Raw genomic sequence first — 23274 nt, 5'->3', positions numbered from 1 at the left:
ACATCAAAAATGGAATTTCAGCACATTGGATTTTTTTTTTTTTTGCGGTACGCGGGCCTCTCACTGTTGTGGCCTCTCCCATTGCGGAGCACAGGCTCCGGATGTGCAGGCCCAGCAGCCATGGCTCACGGGCCCAGCCGCTCCGTGGCATGTGGGATCCTCCCGGACCAGGGCACGAACCCGTGTCCCCTGCATTGGCAGGCGGACCCTCAACCACTGCGCCACCAGGGAAGCCCCAGCACATTGGATTTTGTGTTCAAGTAATCTGAATGTGAATGTGTACCTTTATAATCACAGATGCCCACACATGCACACAAACACAGAGAACATATTTGTGGCTAAGTGAATGCAAACTCATTTGGGAAAAAAAAATTCCTCATTCAAGAGACACGTCTGCTGCTGTTTTCAAAAAAAGGCAAGGAAGGGAATGGGCGAGAGGGTCTTTTTCACGTAATGGAAGCTGACTCTCACTGGGAACAGATACGAAGTGCCGATAAGCCAGCAGGATAAATCCAAATGCCGAATTACACAGGCTTCAGGAAAGGATCTGGTGGTAATGAGAGCACAGGGAAGAGCTTAGGTGTGCGGGTGGAAAGCAGTCCCCTGTGCTCTCCAGCCTCAGTTTCCAGTCTGTGCAACGGCCTTGTCTATCACACCTCTCAGGAAGAGACCGTGAGATTGCAGGCCAAGGGTCTGAGGGCGCTAAGAAGATGACCTGGCAAAAAAGAAACGAAGAAGGAAGGGAGGAGGGTAGGGAAGGAGGAAGGAAGGAGACAATCCCATGAACCAGGCTGAGAATGAAGGTGGGCAAGTCGCTGACCTCAGGGGGCTGACAGGGCACCAGGGGCACTCGAGCTGAGAGCGTGAGGCCCTGCGAGGGCTGGCACAGACCCTGAAATGAATGGGATGAGGGCAAGGTACCACCCCCTGGATTTCAGCATCCCGCAAGCCTCCTGGAGACTCTGAAATAAAGCTGGGCTGCTCAGAAAAGACCACTCATTCACTTCAAAAGAGGAAGAAAGAACACAGGTCTCTGCTCCTCCTTCCCAGGCTTAGAAAATCTCCCTCCCAGCACTGCTCTAAGACAGGTGGTTGTTTTTCTCCTGGTTACCCAGAACGTACCCGGCCCCGGCTTCCCTCCGGGCCCTGTAGAATCTCTGAGCCTGAGAACCTGGGTCAAGTCCCCCCCACTGCCACTCCAGGCCGTGTGGCTTTGTGCCTGTCACTTAATGTCCCTGAGCCTCTGTTATCTCATCTGTTAAATGGAGATAATCATCATAATCCCTGCCTGGAAGAACTGCTGAGCAGCTTAAAACAGAGGGCTTTGTACAGGGTCTGGCTCATTAGAAAGGCTCAGGAGGTGTTGATGCTGATTATGATGATGACGATGCTGAGCAGTACAAGCTCAGCCTAGGGTGGGTTCTGGAAAAAGCAACGTGAGAAGACCGGGTCCGACCTCACGGAGCCCCCTGGGGCTTTTCATGGAACTTCTCAGTCCAGTCAGTTTGTTTGTTCACCTCTAGAGTAAAGGGCTGGCATGGGAAGTAGGTGAGATTATACGTATCTTATCTCCCATGGCTGACATTCACCACCCTCTGCACCCTTCTCTATCCTATGGAAACAGGTTCTTATCTGTTCTCAAAGGTGTTTGAAGAGCCCCAGTCTGATTATGTTGGTCCACAGCTTACAGTCCTTCCACGGGTCCCAGCGCTCTGCAGGCCCATTTGGCCCGATGCTCCGTCTCCAGACCTCAGCCTCCCTCCACTGGCCTGCCTCCTGTTCCTCCGGTTCGCCCTGCTCCCCCCTCCTCAGGCCTGCACACTGCCCCCTTCTGCCCACCATGCTCTTCCCTCCCTCTCCCTGACCCCATCACCACCCTGAGTCCTATCACCGCCGCCTCCGCAAGTAAATCTTACTCGTTCTCTAGCCAGTGTGGAAGCTACTTGGCTACATGTGTCTTTGAGCACTTGAAATAAGGCTACTCCGAGCTGAGGTGTGCTGTACGTGTAAAAAAAAAACCCCACTAGATTTCAAAGAAAGAGTTCTGGAAAACAAACCAAAAGGAGGTAACATATCTCAGTCATGTTTTATATTGGTTACATGCTGAAATGATAACACTTTGGAATATGGGGTTAAATAAAACATACTGTTAACATGAATTTCACTGCTTTTTAAATAGTTTTTTTAAAAAAAATTCGGACACTAGAGAATTTAAATTTAGACAGGTGGCTCACATGCTAGCTCCTTAGGACAGCACTGCTTTGGAGCTCAGGGCGCCCCCCGCTCCTCATGAAGGCCACCTCAGCTCACTCACTAGGTAGGAGTTCTTTACACACTCTCTGGATGCCCCCAGCTTCTGCTCTACAGCTATGTCCCCTTGCAATCATAATTAAATAGCTCTGCAATTAGTTTGCTACTATTCAGTGCAAAGTCCATGAGGTTGGGGGCTATGTCTCTAACTACAACTGTTTTCAGCTGTAGCCTCAGCTACAGGCATAGTGCCTGGCACTTACAGGGTACCTGTCTTCATTTCCTGTTGCTGCTATTAAAAATCACCACAGACAGTGGCTTAATGCAGCACAGATTAATCTTATGCTTCTGGAGGTCAGAAGTCTGAAATGGGTTTCGCTGGGCTAAAGTCAAGTGTGAGCAGGGCTGAGTTCTTTCTGGAGGGTCTAAGGAGGAAATTGTTTCCTTCCCTTCTCCAGCTCCTAGAGGTCGCCCACATTTCTTGGCTCATGGCCCCTTCCTCCATCTTCAAGCCAACGGTGTTGCTTTTTCTCATCTTTCTCCGACTCCCCTGCCTCCTTTCCTCACTTATAAGGACACTGTAACTGCATTGGGTCCATGTGGATAGTCCAGGATACTCTTACCATCTTCAAGATCCTTAATTGCACCTAAAAAGTCTACTTTGCCATGTAAGGAAATTTATACACAGGTTCTAGGGGTTAGGACTTGGACATTTTGGGGGAGCTATTATTCTGCCTATCACAGTGCTCAATATTTGTTGTTAAATGAATCAATGAATGGGTGGATGGATGGATGCCTTTCTAATCCCATTTTCTATTTCTTCCCAGCAGCTTCTCCCCAACTCTAAGAAGCCATGCTTGCTTAGGCTGGTTGCTCTCCTGGAATAGTTGCCCCTCCCCCATTCCCATCTGTTTCAGTTCTGACCACCCTGGGTCTAATTCAAGAGCCATTTACTCAAAAGAGCCATCCTCCTGTTTGCCTGAACTCCTGAGTCTCCACCACACATGTCACATTAAAGAACATGCTCTTACTTTGTTCTTTAAACTCTTAGTTTGTTCTACTCTCAGAGCTGGATGGTAGGCTCTTCCAGGCAGGGCAGAGACTGTGCCTTATACTTTCCCAACTCTCCCGCCCTCCCCTGGAGCTTAGCACCAAGCTGGGCACCCCATAGATGCTTAAAAAGTAATGGTGCAGTTGCTCTCACAGCTCTGCTGGGAGTGACCTCCCCACGTGTGAGGCCATGATGCCAGCCGCTGGAATTTGTCTTTCTTTCCCATGAAGACTGTTAACACAGCAGACAGGCATTAACCCAAGTGAATGTGGGATGGTTAAGTACAGTTATTTTGGCAAAACGTGCATTGCTTCACTCTAAGCAGAAATCAAATGTTATGATGCTACATTATCAGGAAAAGTACATTATATTTGGCATCATCCCAGGATTCAAAGACACAAATGGCATTAACCCTTTAGTGGCTGGGTCCTAGTACCAACATATGGTCCTTCTCTCCATAAAGACCTCCCTGCATGTACCCTCTCTCACAAAAGCACGCTCACACACACACACACACACACACAGATGTCTAGACTTTTCCCTGAATGATCTTCCAGCCTGAGATTATCTTTGCAATTAGCTATCTTATAATCACAGGGTTGCTCAAATCTCTCCAGATGAGAAAAAGATGATGATACTGATGATCATGGTGATGATGCCCTGATTGCACTGGGCATTAAAACAAAATTTTAAAACTTAACATGCATTGTGATTTACTCATTATCAGCAGTCTTTGAAAAACGTAGTTGGCTATTTCATACTCTTTGAAAATAATTTGCATATTCTGAAACAAATTATTAGTAAGGACATTGGACTTCAGGTCAAGAGTCTGGCTCTTTTGCCTCAGCTGAGTCACTGATTTGTTGTTGACCTTGGGAATGTCCTTGTGCCTCTCTGGGCCTCAGTGACCTCACCTGTAAAATCAAGGCATTGAATTAGATGATGTATGTATCAGATAGGGATGTAGCAGAAATCTGATCACCATGGCTAAACTGAATAAGTCCTGCTTTAGTTTTCTTCCTTAACAAGAAGCCAAAGATGGTCAGTCCAGAGCTGCTCCTCCATCCTTAGGGTGTGACTCGTCTTCATGGCTTCAAGGTGGCTACCACACCTCCAGGCATCTTATTGTTTCCCAGAAAGGAAGAGGGGGAAAGACTATGGGCAAAAACTGTGTTGTGCTCCTTGAATTTGTCCCCCTTGAATTTGTCCCCCTTCCTTTTACTGTAATTGGGAAAACATGTTTTCCTGAAGCCCCAGGAAGTTTATTTCTTCCGATTCTCATTGGCTAGAGCAGGGTCACATGGCCATCACCTGCTACAAGTCATTGTTAACTGAGCAAACTGTGATCATGAAAAAAAAAATCAGGGATCAGTGAGCCAGAAGGATGGAATGGCTATTGTGTGGGCACTCAGCCTCGTCTGTCACAGATAGCTTCTAAGTTTCACTCTCTCTTGTATATTCCACGAATTGCACTTTAAAATCCATCATTACCCAAGGCAGTGTTCTCACTACATTGGGCCCTCATGTATGCAGTGCTTAGTCCGGGTTTGGATTAGCAGATTAACCTCATTAGCATGTTAGAGAAAGTATGCTAATGACATCATCTGGCAGAACGCAGAGTAGGGCGGGGATGGGGAACCATCCATTCACTCTGCCTCCCCTTATCCCTGAAGGAGACAGGCAAAGAGAAGGCAGCCATGTAACTATTGAGCAGCAGGAAAACCCCTTCAGGCTGATATAACTTCCTCTCCTTGGAGCCTCCGCCATCCTTGCCAGCAACATCCTTTACTTTTTGTTTTCTGCTGCGGACATCTGTGCCTTTGTTTGACCTCTCATAACTCTATGAACATTTTACTTTGGGAAATTCTGCCTCCCTTGATGGATGTAGGCTTGGTGGGGGCATTGATGGAGAGGTCATCCAAGGAAGGCCAATAGAATGGTGTCCCCTGGAGACTGGACCTTTAGCAGAGTGATGCTGGGATGGAACATCCTGAAGGCAATGTCACACCACCTGCCATGGATCCTTGCGTGTCTCTGGCACTACCCTTCGTAGCCCATTTCCCCTTCCCCTTCCGATAAGTACCTTCCCTGATTAAGGCAGCCACAGTCAGCATCTCTTTCTTGCAACCCCCAAACCCTAACAAGTATATCTTTTAATTACATTAATTCATCCTACAGGTACTTGAATACATCAAGGAGTTTGTGATGCTTCTGGACAAACACTCGTGCCAGGGTACTTGTCCTGAATCTAACTCTAATCCACTCCAGGATCTCGTACACACCTCTTTGCCTCTCTATGCCTTAGTTTCCTCATCGGTAAAATGGTGGGTTGGACCAGACCTGTAGCTTCAAACTATTCTCTGAAGTACTTCAGGATTTCTCCCCAGAAAATCCACAGGGGTCTACATGGGAGCTCAGGAGAGGCCCATTATAATGGGCTCTGGGCCCCCGACTAGACTTCAATTAGAATAGCTTGGCTTTCATCCAATTTCTGTGTTGAGCAGGGTATTTTCTTATTGGTCCTCAGCTAAAAATAAACATTTGAAAAATGCTGGACAATATGATCTCTAAAGGGCCCTTCCAGTTCTGATGTTCTGTGATTCTAAGCAGGTGGAATATTTGGTAACATCTTTTCATTCATCAGCATAATTGGGAACACAGGAATGCCTGCCAAAACATAATCTATACCTAAATAAAATCTTCTGTGTGCAAAACAACGGCAATGAAGGACATTCAGAAAAGAGCAGGCTGTCTGGAAGAACTAGAAACAAACAAAGCACAGATCCCTGTTCTGCAATTCTGTCAAAGCTTGATATGTAGATCTGGGAAAGGAAGCCCACCACGGCTTTACCTCCTCTTTGCTGTTGTAAAGCAAAGAATGCAGACTCACATGCAACCGAATCTGGGCCCCATGTTTCACTGGACACATTCAATGTTTTAAAAACTTTCAATTAGTTATCACCAATAGTCATAAATTGGAAAATGCATTTAAAAATTATGTTTCCTGGCTTCTTTTGAAAAAGCAGAAGATGTGACAATGTCGGCCTTGAAAAAGCAGAAGATGTGACAATGTCGGCCTTGCATTGTAAAAGGATGGCAGTCAACCAGAGCAGGACAGCAACTGTCCCTTTTAGCTGGGGCACATCTGCTTCACTCTGCTGCAGGCCCACCTACTCCTTCCTATAATCCTGACCCCTGAGGCCAGATGCTGGCTACCAGGTAGGCCTTCACTTGCACTATGCTTTTTTGTTTTTTCCTATTGCAGGGTAAATGGTGAGTGAAACATAAAATATTTCTTACATCCCCGTCATTACCCAAAGTGGAAAAACAAAAGATAGACTGAGAAAGGTATGCTGTTCTAGAAAAACAGGGCAGAGATGGTATTTATTTATGATAGTGGCTTACAAATGGGGGTAATTCTGTATACACACACGCACACGCACACACACACACACGACATTTGGCAATGTCTAGAGACTTTTTTTGGTTATCGCAACTAAGGAGGATCTGGTGGGTAGGCATCTGGTGGCCAGAGGTCAGGGATGCTACTAAATATCCTACAATACATAGGGCAGCCACCACAACAAAGAATTATCCAACCCCAAATGTAGACAGTACCCTGCTTTATGGATTTCTGTGGGTTTAACATACATCAGCCCCGTCACTCTTTTACGTTACCTGCCTGGGCACTGCCCGGGCCCTGCCCTTCAGGCCTTAGTGACACAGACCTGGCTTTGATGACTACTGAGCCAGAACAGGAAAATTAGGCTCCCTCCTGATGGCGCAAGGGTGAAAATAATGATTAAAAACTCTGACATGGGTGTGGCCTCCATGGCCTCACTCTCCCAGTATTTGCTCTTATGATCCTCATAAGCACCCTGGGAGAAGATGCCGTTTCCCCAGGTTAGGCCCAGTGTCACTCAGTCCCCTGGCTTTGGGCCTCATAGCATGTAAATGACGGGGCAAGGCCCCAGGCAGAGATGTGGAGTCTGTTCTGGGCCTGCTTCCCCAGCTCTCCCCTTTGATTTTGTGAGCCAGTCCACAACCCTCCTGTTACCAGTATGTGCTCTTGGCCTGAGTTGAGTTGCTGCCAGCAAACACAAAACCCAGGCTGATATCCACTGTGCTTTCCCCACAACGAATGGGCCTTGTTGGAAAGGGCGAGGAACGGCTGTCCAGGAAATCAGATGGGAACTGAAAGACACTAAGATGTCTGGGGAGGCAAGAAGCAAAGTCAGGGGAGGTGATATAGGTGGAATCTAAGGGGTGGGCACACACTGCAAGTGCTCGACTGAAGAGGGCCCACATCCAGGCCCAGGGCAGAGCAATTCGGCAGCAGAGAGTCAAGGAGGGTGTACAAAACTCGGAGGTGAAAATGCTTCATTACGTGTCACTATTTATTCATCCACCCACCTACCCATTCATCCTTTCCACACCTATTTATGGAGCAGGATTCAGGCCTTGGGCAAGGTATGTGGCCCCCAGCCTCGTGGAATCAAAACCAAGCTCTGGGATTTGCCACTGTTTCATCTCAAGCAAGTTGCTTCCCTCTCTGAGTTTTCTGATCCGTAAAAGGGGCAGGTAATGTTTCCATCGTGCAGGAGGTGATGTGAAGACTAAATAAAGATCTCCTTAGCCCTGGTCTGACTCAGACCCTCCCTAAATGCCTGGCGGACTCCATCTCCCCTTCTTTCTTCCCACAGATGCCACTCAGCTCACACAGGATTCCGGCAGCTCACTGAAGCAGGGACAGCTTCTGGGGTCACGTTTCAGCTCAAACATACCGCAAAAGACCTTTGTCCTCCATGGAAACAATTCTCCCCCGTGCGGTCGGAGGGTCTTTTGTAGATCACTACATCACATAGGAAGCAGGATGCAGAACGCCCACCAGTCAACAGAAAGCACATGTGTGACGTGTACTCCCACAGCAGTCGTGCTCTTTCTCCTTCTTGTAAATTCCAGTTTGGGTTCTTAACCCCTCAGGGGCATCAAGGAGAAGCAGATCCACAGCTGTTTTGGGGGGATGGGATTTGGGGGATGGACACCCTCTCTCATCAGGCACTTATTAAGGACCTGGGGTGCATACAGTTGATAAACTATTATTTCAAGCTCCCACTGCTGAAGCCCCCATGGCCCTCTAACGGATGGTCTTCAAGAAGGAGCCTGGCCTGTGCAGATGGTGTCTGTCTGGATGTGTGTGCCTACTCACCAAGTTTGTACCACATATCACGGATGGAGAAGCCAATTAGCCGTCTCATGTCCCCGTACCTAGGAGGAACAAAAAATGTCTGCTTCAGTCACCATCTCAGAGATTCTCATGAACCCCTACCCCCCTTTCAAGAGATCCAAATGCAACCTACTTATTCAGGATTTTGTTGTATTTGGCGTGGGAGAACTGCTCCAGCTGCAGAGAATCCTGAGTGATAAAAGCCACTGCCAGATGAAAATAGTTGTTCCACAGCTGTAAATGAAAGAGTGGAGAACAGTCATGGAGAGGGTCTGAAGTGGGAAAGCATATTAAACGCTGGGTAATGTGAATAATTTATGAAGATGGCAGAAGACAGAGGCAGAACCAGTTTAATTCTGTGTGCTGCAATTTTCTAACTGGCACTGACTCTGAACTTAACATCCCGGCCAAAGCGAGGATAACTGATGGGTTTCTCTAGGTGCCGACCACATCCTCTCTCTGACAACAGGATTTGGGCAAGGAGGAAGATTTTAGGGCTGCTTTTTTATTGTTGTTGTTTTGCTTCATTTTGTTTTTTTGAAAGACAAATAAGTCGCCCCAGCTGGGTGCCCTGGTGAGCTGGTTCTCTGCCCTAGAAGTGGAGGGTGATGAGGGATTAAGTATTTCTGAGACTCTCAGCCTCTCTGGAAGTCCTCCCTAATTCACCCGACAGCTCAGAGGGCCAGCCTGCAAGCTATTCCATCTTAGAATATTTTGCCTTTTCCTTCTCTTTAGTTCAATGGTTTTGAAGTGTGGCTCTGGCCAGCGGCACCAGCAGCACCTGGGAACTCATTAGAAATGCAAATTCTCTGGACCCACCCCTGACCTACTGCATCGGACCCCAGAAATACGTGTGTGCACAAGTACTCTGAGTGATCGCGGTGCTAATTTGAGCTCAAGAACCACCGAGGGCCAAGTTTACAGGTAAGCTTGTCATAACCGTCGCATTTACATGATCTCTTGGTGCTAAATGGAGAGACTAATACTAGAACCCACTCCACTGCTCATGGTGAAAGAGATCAGGTACAGTGTGCTGCTCAGGGCAGGGGCTCCAAAGATCAGCAGCAGTGACAGTGACATTGACACAGGCTATGGAACCGAGACATGGAGACCCAAACCAAGGTATGGTTGAGCCTCAGTGAACCCATCTGCAAAAGCGGTACCTGTGTATCCACTGCAGAGGGCTATGATAAAGATGATGTGTTTAAAGGGCATGAATCTCAGTAAGAGCTCCAAAGCACTGGTTTGCCCTATTATTCTTTTCATTATTCTAGTGACTCCTTTGGTACCAAAGCAAATAGTACAACCTGGTGCCTTCGGTGCTCAGGGGCAATTATTACAAGATGCCATGGCCCTGCAAGGACCAGGTGGGGGGCAGCTTTGCTGGACAAAGCCCACACACTTCCAGCCTCCTCTAAACATTGACTAGCAAGGGGAGGGTTAACACCAGCTGGGGAAATCACCTGCCAATGGAGACCTTCATCCTTCACTCAGAAATGTTCATCGGAAGTTTCAGATGGCCAAGACTAAGTGAAAGGCAGCTCTACGCTTGATAAAGCCCCTATTGCTGCCCAGAGTATTACTTTCACATGGGCTTGTGGTTCCAGTTTCGGAAAGGAGCAAAACAAGCCCTTCATTTTACCATGGGCCAGGCACTTTCCCACGCATCCCTCCTTTCATCTCTCAAAACTTGGTAGCCATTATTAGGCCCATTTTACAGTTGAGGAGACTGAGGCTTAGAGGGCTTATGTATTTTGCCTAAGGTCACACAGCTTGTTAAACATACAGCAGAGCTGGGATTTAAACCCAAGCCTTCTGATTGACGTTCAAGTCTCTTTCTACACGCTGTGATCAGTCTTTAGCTGAGGATGCATTAACACGTATTTATTGAACATCTTCAATGGGCCAGGAATTGTCATCATGTGGGGATAGGGCAATGGTTATACAGACAGCAGTCCCTGCCCTTGTGCAGCTCATACTCTGTTGAGGAAATGAGCTTTCCTTCTTTTACTTGAAATTTTATCTCCCAGAGTCCAAAAAGACCAAGTCTCTCCAGGGGTGCAGTGAAGTGACCTCCTGGCTTGTGGCCCCCGTAAAGTCAACTCTGCACACAGAACCCGGGAGGATCAGATCGTATCACTCCCTTCCTCAAAGTCCTCCAAAGACTGCCCATCACCCTGAGCATCAGATCTCAGGCTCTTCTGTTTCCGTAGTAACCTCGCTTATCCAAACACAGTAAAGGTCAGGGTGTCTCTCAGCCACTCTGACTGTCCTTCCTCCTGGGGTCTCTCAGCCACTCTGACTGTCCTTCCTCCTGGCGTCCCCATGACTTGCAGGTTCTGAAAATGTACTGTTTTGGTCTGCGTAAGCCCAGAGCTCACACCTCCTCCCGTTTAAGACCAGGATATGAAACCACAAGCCAAGGAACGGGAAAACTTGGTCGTAGGACATGGAATGGGTTATTTCTAGGGTGAGAAATTCCTGAATTTAGGGGATTTCATAAGAATAATCAGGTTACAACAGGAAATAGGTATGTGATAAAGTAAGTTGAATTGGTATCGCTTTTGAGAATAATTCCAGAAATCCCCCTCTCCCAACCATGTTTGAGAATACCTAGACACTGTCAAATCTAATTAAGCTTCTTGCTAGCCTCTATTCTACCTGACTTGGTCCCTCAAAAATGTCTTCTGTCACACATTCCTGATTTTCTTTTTTAAAGTTGAGATATAATTCACATATCATAACATTAACTTTTTAAAGTACATCATTCAGTGGGTTTGAGTATACTCACAAGGTACTACAATCTTCACTATTACCAAATTTTAGAACATTTTCATTGCCCCAAAAAGAAACCATCCACCCATTAGCAGTCACTTCCATTCTTCCTTCCTCCTCAGCCCCTGGCAACCACAAAGCTACTTCTGTCTCTGTGGATTTGACATTTCATAGAAGTGGAATCAGAAAATACGTGACCTTTCTTTAGTGTCTGGCTCCTTTCACTAAGCATGACGTTTTCAAGGTTCATCCACGTTGTCACAGGTGTCAGTACTTCATTTCTGTTTATTGCTGAATACTAGTCTGGGTATAAATATATATGGATGTACCACATTTTGTTTATCCCTGATGGACATTTGGTTTGTTTCCATCTTTTGGTGATTATGGATAATGCTGCTATGAACATCTACATATGAGTTTTTGTGTGGATGTATGTTTTCAGTTCTCTTGGGTATATACTTAGGAGTGCACCTGATTTTCTTTTGACTTCTCTCCTTGAAGATCTTCATGGACCATGAGACCATAGATCCAGTGCTTCTTCTTCTTAGTGGATCAGAAATGGTGCCCCTAAGTATCACACCCACAGCCCCTGCCCAGTTCTGACCATGAGGCTCTGTGGGTCCAACTCTGGAACTGAGGGGAGGCCATCATGGTCAGTGGCTCTGTGCAGTGCCTGAGAGCTGAGCAGTGGCCACAACTAGACACGCTGGGCACTCGTGATACTTCTTGCCTAAACCTTCCTTGACTCTTGCTCCTGAAGGATCAGAACCAAATGAACTAACCTGGCTTTTCGGGCAATTTCCAGTGTTTTCTCCCTCAGCAAACTGCCTATTCCAGGGGAGGGGGAGGGGCTGATCTGCTCAGGCTCACAGATAGAACACAAGCATCTTGGCCTCCGTGGCTTTGCTCACAGTGGTTCTCACACCTGCAGCATCTAACTTCCATCCTTTCATCAAAGCCCAGTTCGAGACCCACTTCCTTCATGAGGCCTTCCCAGAAGGCAGAGCACATCAGGTCTGCTCAGCCCTTCCGGATTTGAGGAGCACTTAGTAGGTGCAACCACAGACGTGGGTCCATCGTTCCGCACCTGACCTTGTGCTCCACTCACTTCTCGTGACAGGATCCTCCAGTGGTTAAGAGCACATGCATCAGTGTCTCACAGACTAGGGAAAGGATACCAGTCTCTCTCTTACTAGCTGAGCTGTCTTTGGCTAGCTACTTGACCTTTCTGAGCCTCATTTTTCTTACTTGTAAAATGGAAAAAATAATGGTAACTACCATAAGGGATTGTTGTAAGTGCTGGTCATACAGCATTTGTGAGCCCTGTCTTTTCCGATTGTAAGTTCCACCAGTACCAAGGGTTCTGGCTTCTACTTATTTGTATCCCTAATGCTAAATTCAGTACGATGGCTTGAATACAGTTGTGCTCCAGAAAATATTTATTTATTGATCACCCTTTTGTTAGAGAGATTCTCCAGTTGTTTCAAAAGATCCCAGATTTTTCTTTCCTCCCTGGCCCAAGCTGCCTGGTGGCATTTTATTAAGAGTCCAGCCTGGATGGCTCAGAGAAGCCACAGAATCTTTGGCAAAACACACGGGCTCCTTCTCCCTGGGGAAGGAGTAAGGTGATTTCCGATTGGGAATTTCATATTTTGAAATCGTAGGACAATAGAAGGTTAAAGCTGGAATCAATTTAAGGGTCATCTGGTCCAAATCTATTACTTCACAGATATAAACAGTGAGAGCCAGATAAATTAAACAACCACCCAGTCCTACCGCTCGTGGGTGTAATTAGAATTCAGCTATTTTTAATTAACTCTCAGAAAATTATAAACGTAATACATACACACTAAAAAAATTAAATGATTGAAAAGATTAAATAATAGAAAGTTATTTTCCATCCTACCTTGGACCCTAGTCTAATTCCCCAGAAGAAAATGTTGCTAACAATTTCCTGGATATCCTTCCAAAAATTTTTGTGTATAAACAAACGTATGTATAGACATCTTTTCTTAATAGTCTGCTATACTTTGCTTTTTTCTCTCATCAATATTTCTTGCAGATGTTTCCACATTAGCATATACAGATCTGCTTCATTCTCTCTTATTGCTGCATGGTCTTCTGCTCTAAGAATGTACTTTAATTGTAAGCAATTTCCTATTCATAGACATTTAGCTTGACTCCAACTTTTTTTTTCTTTAGCATTGGTGCTGTAGTCAACATCCTTGTTTATATATCTTTATGCATGAGAGACTGTTATGCAGTATACATTCCTAGACCTGGAACTGCCGAGGCACAGGGTCTATGCAAATATTGTTATTCTTTGTGTTGTCTTTGATGTCTGTTTTCATAGATACTGTCAGGTCGCCTTCCAGAATTCCAATCCAATTACAAGCTCCATTGTTAGGGGCAAGTTACCCTACCTCTCTGAGACTTTAGATAGTATCTAAAGGGGGTACTTATAAGGACAAAATGAGGAAATTGCTACCTAGTAAACGCCTACTCAGCCTTTTGATCTCAGTTCAAAAATCACTTCCAGGGGAAGCCTTCCCAGCCCGCCTGGACTAAACTAGATCCATCCATTATTTGCCCTCATTACACCCTGTTCACAGGGTTCATGACATATTTTAAGCAGAAGTAATTTATTTTCTGTCTCCTCTACCGGATGTAAGCATCATGCAAGCAAGAAACTCATCTTTTTATTCCCTGTTGTATATCCACTGTCTAGGATCATGTCTAACCCAACGTGTACTCAGGAAATATTTGTTGAATGAGTTCATTAATGAGCCCAGCATGCCGCATGTGTTCTTGTTAAATCCTCCCCAGAAGCTATGCGATTGGTATTATGATTCTCCCCATTTTAGAGAACAGGGAACTGAGGCCCAGAGAGGTTGAATAACTTGCCCAAGGTCACATGGTTACAAAATGATGAAGCTGGCATTTGAATCCAAGTGTATCTGTCTCCAGAACTTGCATTCTTTTTTTTTTTTTTTTTTTTTTTTTGCTGTACGTGGGCCTCTCACTGTCGTGGCCTCTCCCATTGCGGAGCACAGGCTCCGGACACGCAGGCTCAGCGGCCATGGCTCACGGGCCCAGCCGCTCCGTGGCATGTGGGATCTTCCTGGACCGGGGCACGAACCCGTGTCCCCTGCATCGGCAGGCGGACTCTCAACCACTGCGCCACCAGGGAAGCCCCCAGAACTGGCATTCTTTAACCACTCTGCTCTTCTGCTAAAATTGCTCTTCTTCTTTCTTGGTTCTTGTTAGCCTTTGTCGTTGGTTGAGTTTTCCACTGGTTCATCAGATATCTTTACAGCAGAGACATCAAGAATGTCTGATCCTGTAAGTTTCTTTCTCCATGGCCTTGAATTATTATTTATCCCAAATTCTTATTTTAAAAAAAAAAGACCCAACACCCAGGGTTGCTGAAATGCAGTCAGCATACCCACCACCTCTGTGGAGCAAAGGCCCAGCTGCCATGGCCATTCTGAAGATGCCATTCATTCTGGGAGTAAAAGTTTCCAACTACAGATTCAGGTTGGGAACATCAGTCCAGAGGTGGTCTAGGGTCCTCAAGCTGAAGCAGGCAGGGCCGCAGAAGCTGTCCCCAAGCATGTGACCATCTTCCTGCCTGGTAGAGGCGTCCTGCCATGACCTCCCTGTGGGTGGTGCTGTGGGCCTCTTCAAGGCGTCAATGAGTGCTCCCTCTGTGTCTGTGCTCCCTCTCTCATGTTTTTTGCCATCACTGGTTACATTTCCCATTATAAAGACCAAGCCTGCCCTCATTCCTCCACCAATGGCTGGAAATATTCTGGAAGCTTTTCATTTCACAGGGTCTCCAGTACAGGTTTAAAAATGATCCCAAGGTGGTCTGGTGCCCAGAAGCTGATCCAGAAATGCCTCAAGACTAAGGCTGGAATTACCAAAGGCAGAGCCAATTATAGCTTCCCAAGTAGAGAGAATGGTCTTGGTAGCAATCAGACAGCCACCTAAGATGGAAAAAAATTATTTGGAGCCAAAGAACACATCTGAAGTGCAACTACTGATTTCTGGACCAATCAGAGTTTCCAACATGGAGAGTCTAATTCTGCAGCCAATCATTGAAGAGCTCCCTGTCCCACAGCCAGCAAAAGCTAACAAGGGCAGACTGTTTCTGGAGCTACATAGAGCTATCTCCTAGATCCGAAAGGCATCCTGTTCCTAAGAGACAGTGCAGAAGAGTGAAAAGAGATTGGGTATTGCAGACAGGCCTGGGGTTGAATCCCAGAAGACCTACTTAATAGTTAGATGACCTTTAACAGGAAAGTCAACCACTTCTCTGAAGCTCAGTTTCTTCACCAGTAAAATGGGTATATCCCAACCTAACGGGGTTATGATAAGGATCAAAATGCCCTAAGTCGATGCCTAATAAAGGTTAGTCACCTTCTTCAAAAGCTTGGATGCTAGAAGATGGATTTATAGTCTGCTATTGAGACCCCAACCCAAGATCCTTGAAGGCAGGGCAGTGTTCTGTTTTGCTTCTGAATTTCTCAAGGCATGTTGCAACAGCCTGGACTCATGAGAATTGCTCTTAAACAAAAATTCTCACTGAGTTAAACTTGAAATCCTCTCTTGGTCTTCCCTGACCATGCACACAAGATGTGAATCTCAAGGCCCAGCATCTTGAATAGGGCCTGGGAATGCAAATTTTTTTAGCCCCAAGCAGGAAACATCATTTTTCTAATTCCCAGGTCTTGTCACCTACAGAATGGCACCCACAGAGCTTCTTGCTTTTTGCCCTTTGAGTCATAAAACCACAGTTCTGGAAAAGATATTAGGGCTAATCTCATTGTACTTGCCCCTCCTCTGGGCAGCAGCTGGCAAGGCCAGCTGTGCTTAGTGGTGGATGCTGTTCCTGCTGATATTAAATGCATAATTAATGAAACCGTAAGAAGAAAACAAGGAGTGTTCCAGGCAGGGTACAGAGAACAAATCCATTCTCACACAAGTGAGGAGAAGGTAGGAGAACAAAGATAAGTTTGAAGAATGATCCTGTTCTTGAGTGCTTCCCACTAAATATCTGTGTAAGTCTCATTCGAAAAGCAGACTTATTTCATTTTGTAATGTTGGCCACTTTCCCGTTTTACAAATTGTGGGTGTGACAGCCCTAGGCAGTGTTGTGGTGACCAGAAAGATGTCTCCCTACTGTCCTGTTTGCTGAGGACTGACATACGGGTTCCCAGACCTGACACACTTAGGACCACCACCATCATCATCATCATCACATCAAAATGATAATTATTGTAATTATAATGAGCTAACATTTATTAACCATTTATTAACTACCATGTTCCTGGCATTCTTCTAGGTATTTTACACGAATTAATTCACTGAATCGTCTCAACAATCCAGTGAAGTAGTTACTATTAGTGTCATAATTTGATGTTGAGGACACCGAGGCACAGAGAGGTGAAGTAATTTGCCTAAAGCCACACAGCTCATAAGCTCAAACCTTCCATGTATGAAACCCCCACTTCTCTGGGCCACTCTCAGATGCAGATTTTCTTTCAGGGAAACTGGATAAAACCTAAAAGAATGGCATGAAGGACTAAAGCTGAGCTTCTCTTGGAAAGTACCACCCTAAGACCATGGAGGAGAGCCAGAGTCAGGAAATCAGGTCCGAGGCTATAATTACCAAAGCCCACGGAAAGAGATGAACAAACCAGCCAACAGTTTTATGGCCCAAACACTGCCTTGCCACTGGCCTCTAGCTGTGTTGTTCCAAGCTGCCCCTCCAAAAAAGCAGTGGCCTTATTAACTTCCATGATCGTACTCGTAACCAGAGCCTGCAGGCACCTGGGCCACATTTGGAAGGGGATCAAACACTTCTGATTCAAACAGCCAAAGTGACATGTTTTGTTTCCATGTCAAAGATTTATAACTCTCACCCAGACCCTGCCAAGCAGTCAACCCAATGTGGTGGTGAAACTCTATCTGTAGCATGTGGCTACAGTGATCTGCAGGCTCTGGTGCCAGCCACTGCTGTGCTTTCGTCCCACCTCTGCACTGACACGCTGTGTGACTTCAGGCTATCTGCTCATCGCCTGGGAGTCTTAGTGTCCACATCCCTCCAGTAGAGAAAATAATAGTCACAGTAACTACCTTGTAGGGTAGTTGTAAGGACTGAGAAAGATAACGCATAAAGTGCTTCTTGTGAGATCTGCACATACAATGCTGTCAGAAAATGGCAGCTATTCTTTTCATCATCATTATCATTATAGTTCAGTTGCCTGATTTAAATGCAAGGTAGTGGGAGAGAACCTTATTCAAAGATAACATTTATTAAGTATTTATAGGCCGGTGCTGTCTAGCAGAGCGGATCTCACAGACCTCAGCCCAGGCATCACCTCCCCAAGGAGACCTACTATGTGCCAGGAACACAGCACAGATTCCCTGTGAGTACAGGTCTTCACACTCCCCACTCCCGAAGCTTAACTTCTACCAGAGGAAAGAAAGAGAACGGGCCTGTAGGCAAATAAGAAAGACAGCATGGAGTTCTATGAAGAGACTACAGCAGGCTAAGTGGTGATACACAGTGGCCATGGAGTTGTTAGGGGACCTTCAGAGAGGAATCAGGCAGGGGAGGCCTCTTGGAGGAGGAAGTGTTTGATCGGAAACTGTTGGGACCCTCCTTACAAGTGAGTTCCCCTAGCAAGTGCCTTGGCACGTCCCATTCTGGAAAAACCCTACGAAGTAGCGAGGGGAGGTGTTGTTGAGCATTTTACAGATGAGTCAGCTGAGGCACAGATGCAGTCCAGGCCTTGCCTGAGGTTCCTCGGCTGGTCAGAGGCCAGAGCCCAGACAGGAACTGAAACCCCAGACAAGCAGGCAGGAAAAGTCATCGCCCCAGTTTGCTGGCCACTCCCTAAGCTGTGAGAGATCCTGGGGGTCAGAGGCTTCCCTGGAGGGGGGATCCCCCTTTAAGGGTCTCCTCTCTCACACCTGCAGCCAGAGGTAGCAACCTGAACTTGTCCTCAAGGCTTTGAAGAGTTGGTTCTTCTTGCCTGGGCCCTGAACAGATGTGTCGCCCTGTCTGCCCCAGGGGCATGCTTTGAAGCCCCTGAATCTCAGAGTTCCCAGGTCTTGTCTGAGCACTAAAAGTGATTTCTGGAGGAATCACAAAGTCACAGAAATGTACTAGTGAGCTTTATCTTTCAGTATCTGAGAATGGCTGCTTTTCTAGGCTCCAGTGAATAAAAGAGTGAAAAAAAAAGTAATACATTTTTAAAAGGTGGCACCCACTTTGACAATAAATGAATGCAAGTCTCCTTTTCAGCACAAGATACATCATACGGTCACATTTGCATATGCTGCTCAGTTGATGACTATTTAATCAAAGGCCTGGTTCCAAACGCTGAGTACTTCCCTCCCTCCCCTCTCCCCACCACCGCTCTGTGGAAACACCCAGAGACACAGGCATAGCTTCCGAGTATTTTGGGATGTGTCTGATGGAGCAGTTAGCCCAGATTGCTGGAGCAGCCCGGCCAGGACACTCCAAGGGCAAGTCTGGCACCTCACACTCACCTGAAACTCAAAGTTCATGTTTTCCAGGAACTTCTGGTTCATGGTTTCTGCAAACTTGTTGATAGCTCTCAGGAAGACCCTGGAAGAAGGCAGAAGGTCACCAGGCCATCTGAGAACGCTACCCCAGACATCCCTCCCCCATGCTTCAGACTGAAGTTCCTTTAGTTCCAAAGACCCGAGGAAGAGGTTCGTTGACCCACATTAACACCTGCTCTCACTGTAGACCTGGGGCCATGTTTGCCCTGCCCTGTCTGTTTGACTTCCTTTAGAAAATCTGTATTGTCTCTTGTTTAAACTGTTACAAGCTTGTGGCAGAAAATTCATGCCATGCAGGAAGACAGAAAAATTGCCCCCTCCCAAATCAAATAAATAAACGAACAAACGACACACCAGCAATCCTATCATCTGGGGAAAACCATCACTGACATTTTGACAAACATAATTTCAAAGGTCTCCCTAGACGTATATACACAAACGATATTATAAAGATAGCATTTTGATAAATGGGGTTAAATGATAAGTTCTGTTCCACAGCCTCTTTTACTCAACAATAAATTGTGTGTTCCTTTCATGCCAGTGAATTCAGATATATATCATCCCTTTTAATCACTGAAGAGCATTCTATTGTATAGATGTATCACAGTGTATTGCATCAGTCTTTTATTGATGGACCTTTACGTTGCTTCTCAGCATTTTCTGTTATAAACAGTGTTTCAATGATCACTCTTCTATGTATGCCTTGCACCTTCCATATATACCTCTTCTCCACTCTTCCTCTCGAGATGGTAATGCTGATCAAATCTTACACATATTGAACATTTTGTTACCTGTTGTCAAATTGTGTTTCTTCTTGAATGGCTTCCCATCCAGCCCTTCCTCTCCTTCCTTCCTACTCTCTGGTCTTACAGCCTCTTATCTCTCGCCCTTTCAACCCCTAGAGTGAGTCGCCCTATGGAACAATTCTGATCCTGTCGATCACCCACCTCAGTGGCTCCCCACTGCCCACAGGAGAAATCTAAATTCTTTCTCTTGACCGTCAATGCTCTCCATGATTGGACCCCACCTTCTTTGCTAGGATCATTTCTCACTATTACTTTGTGCTTTTGGTTGTTTTCTGAGTTCATAGCTGTATTCTTCCTTTGTATAGAATGCCCCCTCCTTCTGATCGTTTCAGGGCAGGGTCTGCTGCATCTTTCAGGCCCCCAGAGGACAGTCAGTACAACTGCCTTTCCAGACTTCATCATGGTCTGCGAATGAGTTATTTGTGTGACTCAGTAACGACTGTCTCCTCCAACTAGACTGTACTTTCCTTGAAATGAGAGACTCCCTCCATGATATCATCTACTCTCCAGTCTACATGCCTTTGACTCCCAAATTTTATATCTTCATCCCTGGCCTTTGCCCTGAGCTCCAGCTTGCATTCCCGCTCTCTGCTCTGTATCTTCACTTAGATGACTAATAGGCATTTCAAGCGTACATGTCAAAAGCTTGACTCCTATTACCTGCCCTCTTTCTGTCGTCTTCCCATCTAAGCTGAAAACAACTCCATTCTTCCAGTTGCTCAAGGGGTAGGGGGACTTAGCAGCCTCGACTTTCCTCTTTCTCTCACATCCTACACCTGACCTCTCAGCAAAACCTCTTAGCATTACTTTCAAAATATATCCAAATGCAACTACTTCTCGTCACTCACTGCCACTGACCTGAACCAAGTCACCATCATTTCTGTCCTGGATTTTTGCAGTCACCTCCCAAACTGCTACATGCCCAACTGTGGGCAAGTCTCCACTGTGTGTGTGTGTTTGTAAAATCTAAAAGGGCAGGGGCCAGATCTTCCCTGTACTACTGTCTATAATCTTTGATTAACAGTGGACAATCAATAATTTCTCTATTGAGTGGCCGGTCCAGGGAAAATGTCTATTTGGCTACCTGTGGGAAGCCAGTAAAAGGAAGTTTTTATCAGCAGGTTATTGTTTTGGGTAATAGCTGGTACTCAATTCTGCATGGGACCTTCTGAGTTTAGACTGTATCGAACATACTTGAGCATCAGAAGTGTCCTGGACTATTTACCCATTAATACCAGCCCCTCCCTGGTTGAAAGTCGCTGTTACGGACATTAAGTCCCTAGCACTTCTGGCCTGCCCTGCAGGTGGGCTGAGAACTCTCCTGTAGCCAGAGAAAGCCCAGAGAATCAAAGAAGTAGGCAGCTCTCAGGATGCACAGGAAATGTCCACCGAAGCTGCAGGTATATTTTGGGTCGGCCACGAGTGTGGGAAGGGCGACTATAGCACGTGCTACATCAGGCGTTGCTTGTTAGGAAGCTGGGCTAGGTGTTCCGTTAAACACTAAATATTTGGGGTTTTTTTGGGGGGGGTTTCTTTGTTTTTAAGATGAGCACTTCATTATTCGACCTTGTATAACATCCATCTGTTAAGAAGCCAGAAAGAGAAAATGTACATAAAAAAGCTTTGAAAGTTACAAAACCTTGTTTAAATGTAAAGTAGCAAACAGACCTAAGACATATAGATAAAGGTGGCCCAAGGACTAATTTTCAGTAGCACTGGGCTCTCTTCTTCATCACCTCTGAAAACCTCACCTATACATTTTTATTTATTTTATTTTTTTTTGCGGTACGCGGGCCTCTCACTGTTGTGGCCTCTCCCGTTGCAGAGCACAGGCTCCGGACGCGCAGGCTCAGTGGCCATGGCTCACGTGCCCAGCTGCTCCGTGGCATGTGGGATCTTCCTGGACCAGGGCATGAACCCGTGTCCCCTGCATCGGCAGGCGGACTCTCAACCACTGCGCCACCAGGGAAGCCCACCTATAAATATTTGTTAAACGAAGAAGGCAGTGCATCCTGTTATCAGGATCACAAGATTTGTACACACACACACACACACACACACACACACACACAACTGGATGTGATTTCTGGCTTTGCCAATTCCCAGCTGTGTGGATTTGGGACATGTTAATATCATGTTTGACACCTAAGTTTCCTTTTCTGTGAAACAGCAGCAATGTAACCCCTTTCGCAGGGTCCCCGCAGGGTGTAACGGCAAATGTATGGTAAGTGCTGAGCACAGTGCCTGCCACATGGTGACAATAGTAACATGGTAGCTATGGCCGCCCAGACCCCTTTGGGTTGCTTAATTCTTCTTCCAAAGGCAGGTACCGACAGCAAAATGGACAGTCAGAGGACAAGCTGCAGCCAGCAGGACCATGTAAAGACACTAAATACAAATCCCACAAAACCCTCCACCCCATTAGGCTGCCACAAGGTGAGATTTCTTTCGTTTTGTCATTCTGTCATTTGCTAATATGTCTTTGAAAAAAAATCTATATTTTCTTCTTAAAGATTAATATCTAATTCCCCAGATGGAAATGCACTGAGTGGCTGTCATATTATGTATAAACATCTCAGACAATCTAATGAGATACCAAAATGAGGGGTTTTACACATTCTCAGTAGTTTCCATAACAGTTATTATTTTGATTGTCAACCTAAACCTGCCTCTGGCTCACAAAGGCCAGCCCAATAACCAGGAATGATTAGCTCCCTGTGCTGATGGGGGGACTGGTGGCAGATAGGGGCTGAAGAAATCAAGGTTCCTCCCTCTCTCTGGATTCTTCTGCAGCCACCCTCTGGAAATCAGAATATCACTTAACTTTGGTTTCCCACGTATGGGTTTGGAAAAGTATGTCTTCTGTATTCTTTAAAAAAAATAATTGTACTTAAAGCCTAAGCACTAATATGTTGAAGTGGGTTAGAATGAAAACACACTCAACTTTTTCTGTTACTTTCAAAAATGATCTTTAAGTGTTGAAAACAAAGTTCATGATCAAATATCAACCTAACATTTCCTGCATGTCATCTGTGATGCTTAGCAGCCTCTAAAAAAATTAATAATAATCACAGTCATGGTTACCAACGATGTGCCAGGCTCTGTGCTAAGTACTCTGCATGGATTTCTTCCGTGTTTTTTTCCCACCTTTTTAAATTCTCACATTAACTCTCCGAGTTAGATATTGTTTGACTTTTAGAGATGTGAGTTTAGGTAACTTTCCCAAGAACCCAGCCAATACATGTGCAACCAGGATTTAAACAAAGTTATGCTGTCTTCAGAACCTTGGTATTTAACTGCCATGCTATTCTGTTCACAAAGAAATGTCTGTAATTCTGTTCAACCCAAGCTGTGAGCTCACCTTGTTAATAATGACAATGATGGGAGTCTCATGTTTTCATGCATATATCCTGTGCCAAATGCTCTACAGACTTTGTTTCATTTAATCCTACAAACTGAAGGAGGTGTTACTGTTGCACCCATTTAACAGAAGAGGAAACTGAGCACTGGAAAGATAAAAAAATTTCCCCACATTCACACAGCTAATAAGCAGCAGAGTCCACCCA

General features: G+C 45.7%; 1 protein-coding gene across 1 annotated transcript in view; it reads right to left on the bottom strand.

The window, feature by feature from the left end:
- Window positions 1–23274, bottom strand: part of DOCK2 (dedicator of cytokinesis 2) — a 417518-nt gene that overhangs the window by 66270 nt on the left and 327974 nt on the right. The window contains exons 30-32 of the mRNA XM_082621317.1: window positions 18867–18945; window positions 8662–8762; window positions 8511–8569 (exon numbers count right to left, since the gene is read on the bottom strand). Of these exons, the coding sequence (XP_082477443.1) occupies window positions 8511–8569; window positions 8662–8762; window positions 18867–18945 (239 nt within the window). The remainder of the gene's footprint in view (window positions 1–8510; window positions 8570–8661; window positions 8763–18866; window positions 18946–23274) is intronic.

Source organism: Mesoplodon mirus (assembly GCF_964341445.2).
Source record: "Mesoplodon mirus genome assembly, chromosome: 5".
In the NCBI taxonomy this organism is placed as follows: domain Eukaryota; kingdom Metazoa; phylum Chordata; class Mammalia; order Artiodactyla; family Ziphiidae; genus Mesoplodon; species Mesoplodon mirus.
This window is presented reverse-complemented; position numbering and strand designations above follow the sequence as displayed.